General features: G+C 37.0%; 1 protein-coding gene across 1 annotated transcript in view; it reads right to left on the bottom strand.

Annotated features, from left to right (window-relative positions):
• TJP2 (tight junction protein 2) overlaps positions 1-7,141 on the bottom strand; it is a 52,268-nt gene that overhangs the window by 1,829 nt on the left and 43,298 nt on the right. The window contains exons 14-22 of the mRNA XM_010725719.3: positions 6,299-6,486; positions 5,198-5,293; positions 5,012-5,091; positions 3,776-3,986; positions 3,340-3,440; positions 2,756-2,968; positions 2,273-2,383; positions 1,342-1,680; positions 832-917 (exon numbers count right to left, since the gene is read on the bottom strand). Of these exons, the coding sequence (XP_010724021.1) occupies positions 832-917; positions 1,342-1,680; positions 2,273-2,383; positions 2,756-2,968; positions 3,340-3,440; positions 3,776-3,986; positions 5,012-5,091; positions 5,198-5,293; positions 6,299-6,486 (1,425 nt within the window). The remainder of the gene's footprint in view (positions 1-831; positions 918-1,341; positions 1,681-2,272; positions 2,384-2,755; positions 2,969-3,339; positions 3,441-3,775; positions 3,987-5,011; positions 5,092-5,197; positions 5,294-6,298; positions 6,487-7,141) is intronic.

Raw genomic sequence — 7,141 nt, 5'->3', positions numbered from 1 at the left:
TTTTTGGCTGCTTTCCAAAAAGCAACTAAACCCCACATGAAAGTTTTTAACCTACTAAGAAAACTTGAAATTAAAATTCTGTTTTCTGCATTTTAGTACATTTCTGCATTTTAAATTATATACTGTGACATCAAAGGATTTAACTTTATAGAAAGAAGTTCCATTTCTACTGGCTACAACTAAGAAACAAGAAAATCTCAAAGATTTCTGTAGAGCAAAAAACAACAGTGTTTATGTCTAGGTATTGTGGAGGTTTAAGCTGACATAGTGGTCTTACAATTGAAAAATCACTGAACTTTAATGAAAGAGTCTAACAATTTCATGAGACTAGTTAGATTGAAAAAAGTTCTCTCCTCAGCTGTGCCTTGAAGGGTAACCTCAGCAAAGTTTCATTCTTGGTTTCCCTACCCAGGCAATACACCTGCAACTGACAAAGCACCTGAGTAATTAAAATAGCAGTTATTCATTAGGCTAGACTAAGGTAACTAAATGTCTAGCACAGAGGGAATGGATTTCAAAGGACATGAATGCAGGAAAGTATCTGAGTTAGATTAATAGTAACTGGAACTAAAAACTGACTATGCAAGTCTCTCAGTAAACATGCACAGTTGTTTCTTCTTAGCTAACTAAAATGCTATGAGTGTACTAAAAGAAAAAAAATCATGAAAAACAAGAGGGGCTATCTGAAGTTTTGCCTCATCATTACAGTAATTTTCAAGGCACCACAAGAAAGCAATTACTGAGGTAGGGTTCTTCTTATGAATAAAAACTATCCCCTTGACACTGAACTACACATTCAAGAGCGAATATTTTAAATTGGATATACTTTACCTCATGGGCTGAGGCCAGTTCTGGTCTGACTTCTGTGTTTTGATGGGAACAGCATAAATATCTGGATGCTTCTGGGCTATTTCAATCTTTAAAATAAAATTGGAGAAAATAACTGTTCATCTTAAGTCTATCCTCGAGGGAACCCTAGATAATAGACATAGCATGGTACGGTTACATCTGAAACAATTAAAGCACAAACTGATTAATGATCTTATTTATATTCCTGCTGTTGCAATATCTTTTGCTAGAGTACTGATTAAAAGTACATGCAGAAATGAAGAATTGCAAATAAAGAAGGATTTTTAAAATATAGCTTGCTATAACTAAATTAAGAAGCCAAAAATTATACTCTTTTTACATGCAAATCCACACAATGATGTAATTTGTGTAATTTACCACACTTTCCCCCTCCAGAATCAGCACAGTATAAGTGCATGGTTTTCACTTTCAGGATGCAGGCTGTTGTGCTATGCGGAAAGCATAACAAGGGGAGAATGCATTTCTTCATACCCTGGCATTCTGAGCCTCCTGTAGCTCTTGCATTCTTTGCATCCTTGCCTTATGATCCATCTCCTCAAATATTTTTACTTTCCTCAGTACAGATTTTGGAGTATTTTCTTGTTCGCTTCCTTCCTCTTCCAACTTTCCCTCCTCTTCTTCTTCTGCACTTGGGACTGCTGGCTGAGTATTTCTCAGGATGGGACGCCCAAAAGTAGGTTTCACAGAAACAGGTGGTGGTGCTGGTTTGGCTGATACAGTTGAAGTCTCACTGCTCACGTGGATGTTACTTGGCTTGGAGTCATAGTTCTTAGGGAAGTCATATAGATCCTCTTTGTTTTGTAACTTCCCCTAGAAGTATTAATAATACATTTACAATAGCAATTTCATATTATTATCTGAAATGAAGACTTTAATCTGAAGTTAATCATTTTGCCTTTGTACTTAGTAATGTCACTCTTCATTCAAAGAAAATCTTGAACGTACTTGAACATTTGGATAATTGGGTAGCCATGCGTCCATCCATATGCTACACATCAACTGACAGAAGAGTAGTACATTTAGATTTATTGGTACAAATCTTTGAAGATTACCATAACTACAAGACATTCCAAGGAAGAACACAGAGAATACTGAGCATCCAGATGATCTGTCCACTCTACCTAATACAAAATATTATCACCTGGAGTTTAGAAGTGCACAGCACCATGCCTATTTTCTCTTCCACCGTTATTTTCATTGTTTGCATTCTACTCAGCCCTACCTCCATTGCTAAAGACAGCTATAATCCCTTTTCTTTCTGGTGGGCAACCCCCTAATTCATTTTCTCTCCACACTTTCCTTGTTTTTTTTGTCTTTGATCATTCCTGTGGCTTTTCTTAACCTGCCACCCTGAAAAGTTCTCCTGAAAGAGGAAATTTGTATTCTGTTTCTACAAGTTTACCTTAGGTGGTTCAGGCTTGAATGCTGGAGGTGGACTAGGTTCTCTAAGGATCTCCCTGCTACCAGCTTTCCTCAATGGAGTTCTTTGTTCCAAGCTAAACTTCTTTATACTCTGTGAAAGAACATAAGAGATTAAAAAAAACTGCAGTATCCAGTAATTCAACCATTTTTGGTCTCTCTCATGTTTACATCCCATATTTTGGGAAGAATAACCAAAAGTTAGAGGACTGTCAGCAATCTGATCATAATCACTGCAGATATAACTGTCAAGTTCAAGGTGATGAGACATCAGCAGAAACCTACAGAATTAAGCAGAGCAGCAGAGGTGTTATTACTTTTGCCATACTTCTGAAACACTGTCATAAGTAACATAATGCTGCACCTTAAAGAAAGTACAAGAAAATATTTTCTTATTTCTAGACCACATAAACAAGGCTTTCATAAAGTCCAAAGCACAGTCTTATTGAAAATCCAGGCATCTCACCTCCTCATGATGTACAGGTTCAGAGGACCGGCCAACAGATGAAATTCTTGGTTCATCCAAAGGTTCATCAAGTTCATTATCAGTGTATGCACCTCCCTCTCCATCTGTATCTTCTAAGTCACTGATCAACCGACTGTCACAACTCAAATAGTCTGCACCCATGGCAGTAAGGTAAGACATGCGATCATCTGCGTCATCTTCCATGCCATCTACCTGCAGAAAAGTTATTAAGAATTAAGGAATAAAGAGGCTAAAGAAATAAGAATTAGAGCTTAGATAGGTCATGACATCATGCTAACAACTACTTAAGAATTTGACTATGCAGAACCAAAAGAAATTCTAATAAAGAATCATAGAGAAAAATCCTGTGAAGGGTCCTCCTCATCACTCTTTCCTAGCCACAGCATTAGTGATCAAAGTTCCAAAGTATAACAGAAAAACAGATAATTTTTAGTTGCCAGGACAGGCATCAACTGACTAGTTGTCTAATATATCCAGCATGAGCTAACAAAAATTTGAATATTTTCCCTGGCAAGAGGTTATCTTGAGACATCTGTATAGATTAGCATGGACTGATTGCTTACCTTTCCTTCTGATACCCAAACTGCTTCACCTTGCTGTTGCTGAATTGTATCCTTCAGACTACCATACCAGCTATCATTAGCTGAATTCAAATTGATGGTGGCTATACAAAATTGAGGAGAAAGTATTTATACACATTTACGTGAGAATGTTAAACAGACTTTTCATTTAAATCACAGACATGTAGTATTTTTATTTTGTTTGTCCATATCTTATTATTAACTCACATACTTACTGCCTTGGAAAGACAGCATGCTGATCTTTTTGAATTGTAACTTGGCAAAACAAAGAATTTTGAGAGGAAGTCAAAGACGAGATTGTTCATGACCATACTTTCACAGTCCTAGTTCCAGCCCGCATATTGAGTTAATAGGCAGAGCAGTCTGAAGACACAGTTACATCCACTGATAAACAGGTTTGACACATATTCTTCCTTACCTGTAAAGAGGTGGGAACAAGTTTTCTTCAGCTTGCTTGCTTGCTCATAAAGCTTCCTTGAGCTCTTGTTAGATGTAGAACACAGCCTTTGCCTCATTGTTTTCACACCCTGCTTACTGTCTGGGTTAAAGAAGACTACAATGGGAAACCACTGGGTATAATTTAGCAGATCCACTGCTTTAGGAGTCACATCCAAGAGAGCATGTTTATCCTGTTAACAAGAAAGCAGAATCAGTGTTCTGCCTGTACAGACTAAGGGGCAGGGTTTGGAACATTAGGAAATTTAGGATGCCTAACTTGTTGGATTTTTTCTCTACAGTTACTTGACATTCAGAAGCCACAGCAGGCAACGTTTTCTCTTCAGCTCCATTTTTCTGAACAGTTTTGCCCGACTTTATCCACATTCTTATGTTAATTAGCGAACTCATGTTAAATACATTTATTCTACTGAATTTAATTGGCTTTTCTCTCTACCTGTGCATACCACAGCTTCCACTAGCTCAACTATTCTGGGTGTTAATTGTGGAATTTTATCTACACTTATTAGTTGTGGAAAGTCTTTTTTCCTTTAATTACCTCTAGCATTAAGATGAATGGGATGTGTGCTGTAATGGGACCTGAGCTCTGAATAGCCTTGTGTGTCACATTTTAACACCTCTGGCACTGCCTTTATTGGGCTCAGGGTAATAAGCAGCAGAATGCATTATTTAGCCTACTTTTTTAGATGCTTTGATTACAACCTATTTACTTTATCCCCAAAGAGTCTTACAATAAGAGTCAGTACGGTCTCAGTAGATATCACAGCTATCACAATCCCTTCCTAGTCAGATCATATAAGGGAAACTTTGAAGGAAACTAAAATATTAGATTTCTGGAGGCAATTGCAATGTGTAGAGTACTGCATGACAGAAAAACTACACTGGAAAATTCAGGAAGCAAACTGTAGACATCCCTGTCTACAGCAAACAATGTAGACACCCCTCTACTTCAATTCAGAATGGATAATATAGCAGAATTTTATTTTTAGTATTAGGTTCGCATTCTCATTTAGAGAGCAGCTATCTAAACTACACAAGTTGATTTCAAATATATTTCAAAACAGGCCTATGATTAGACAAGTCTGATCATTACAGAAATATGAATGAAGCCAAATGGGAGAAATCCCAAGTTTTCAGAGCAAACAAACTGAATAATATGCCTTTAAGAGTAAGCAATTCTCATAGAAAAATACTCTACCTGCTCGATGATTTGCCTCACAGTGTTCAAGCGTACTACCCCAGTTGCCTTCTCTGAACCTGCATCTCTGGGTTCTGTCTCTGCAAAGAAAATATTTTATCTCACCCATAGTAGCTGGAAATATATGAGATCAAGTTACCAATTTTTTCAGCTAAAGATGATAAGGAAGCTAGAAGGACAACTTACTTGCAGTCTGGTACAGGTGAGGCAAGTCATTTGACAACTTCTCCATAGCAACATCTGCAATAGGGCCAAATATCACAACAGGTCTCTTAAAACCAGCTGCAAAAATATAGTTGGAGAAAACGTAAGCTCAGTAAGATTACTTTTACATACTTATGTGAAGTAGTACAAAATATCCTCATTTACACAACTCGAAAAAGACTTCATCAGCTGAGAAAGCATAAAAGTGTTTCAGTTCAACTTTCTTATTCCTCATAATGATGATGGTTTGAGATTCCAATTCTGAAAATTCATGATGTATCTTCAGCAGTCTTTCCATCCACAAAATAACATGACCCTTGACCCAGTGGGATTTCTGAGATTAAAGCTACAAACGCTAAATCAGCTGTAGGGCAGCTTAAAGAAGCAAAAGAAATGCAAAATTCTGTTATGTTACTGTCAAAAGAAGTGCTAATACAGTCCTTGCAAGTGGATGAATGCCATTCTATTTCTCAGTCTTCACTGGTGAGTTCCTTCAAAATACATTTTACAGTTTTTTTCTTTCTTTCTTTCTTTTTTTTTTTCCTCACAATATTATCATGTGCAAATGTCCAGGAAACACTACCCAACATAATGAGCAATATAGCTAATTTTTTTAGCAGCTAATTTGGAGTTACAAGGACAGACCATACCAACTCCAAATTTGTTTCAACAAACTATTGAATATACTTGGGTTTTACTTGCACTCAAGATATTGTTAGGTGGTGCTTATGAGCACACTAAAAATGGTGAATCTCAGTCACATGAATTGTACTTTCCAAGCAAGCCACAGAGAAGTTGAGGAAACAAAAAAATTCTACTTGTTTCTTTTTTCTTCATTTTGAAACCTGAAATTGGCATGTGTAATTTAGAGGCAAGTGAGAACAATAGCAGGTTAGAAAACATAGAAAGCTTTCTTTTTAAAGTTGTTAATTTGCATTCTGATAAAAAACATTATTTTTTTCTGTTCTTCAAACTTAACACTTAAGCCTAAGCTGTTCCAAATCAGTGATTCAGCTGAACAAACAGTTGGACACCAAAAGAGCCACCAATAAATGGACAGATGGCTACAGTGGTCTCACTTACCTTCACGCAACTGAACTCGTTCATAAGCTGGGAATTTTGTGCCCACTGATACAATAGCTGTCAGATCTTCACGACTCTTTCTCAAATTTTTCTTCACTCCAGATCGCTGGCCGCGTGTTCTCCAGAAGTCTGCCCTGTCACTAGGGCCATCTTTTTGGGCATTTTGAACACTGGCCATTTGCTCAGCTCTGACAGAGAAAGCACAGTGCTTATTTGTACGCAACCAGTCAAAAATGGACAAAAGGCTTTTAGCTGAATAAGTGAGTTTTGAATTTGCAATCGGTAGTTTGACAGCTAGGCACTGAAAAGCATAGAAATGTAAGTTTTCTGCTTTGGAGCTAACTTAGCATCAGCATGATGATCCTGTTTGCCGAAGCTGCAAAACTGCTGGATCAACCCACAAGTTTCAAACCGATAACTCATACAGGCATTAATAAAAGAATGCAAGTGCACAGCATTGTGAAAAAAGAGCATGATGGCCTAAATAATTACAGCCATTATTCTCTTCTTTATTAGAGCTTTTAAGTTACGTCACTACAGTATAGAAATAAAGGCTGGTTTGGACAGAGTAATTACCAGAGAGGACAGAATGTACTAACCAGGAAAGAGGCAGAGGAAGCAAGTATGACTGTATTTCAGGAATTTCTGTACAACACAACTGAGAACATTTTTTTTTCTCCCCATTGTAAAATCATGACCACCTTCAAGGACTTAAAGGCTGGAGTTTGAAAAAAACATCCTTATTGTTTTTGCAGATGAACTTTAATTCTCTTATTCAGTGCACAAATTATGGACACTTTTATCTCACCTTAACTTTTACTATATTACAGTGTAATATAAGCA

The sequence above is a fragment of the Meleagris gallopavo genome, chromosome Z (genome assembly GCF_000146605.3).
Source record: "Meleagris gallopavo isolate NT-WF06-2002-E0010 breed Aviagen turkey brand Nicholas breeding stock chromosome Z, Turkey_5.1, whole genome shotgun sequence".
NCBI classification, from domain to species: Eukaryota; Metazoa; Chordata; class Aves; order Galliformes; family Phasianidae; genus Meleagris; species Meleagris gallopavo.
Note: the sequence above shows the minus strand (reverse complement) of the source record. Positions and strands in the feature narration are given on the sequence as shown.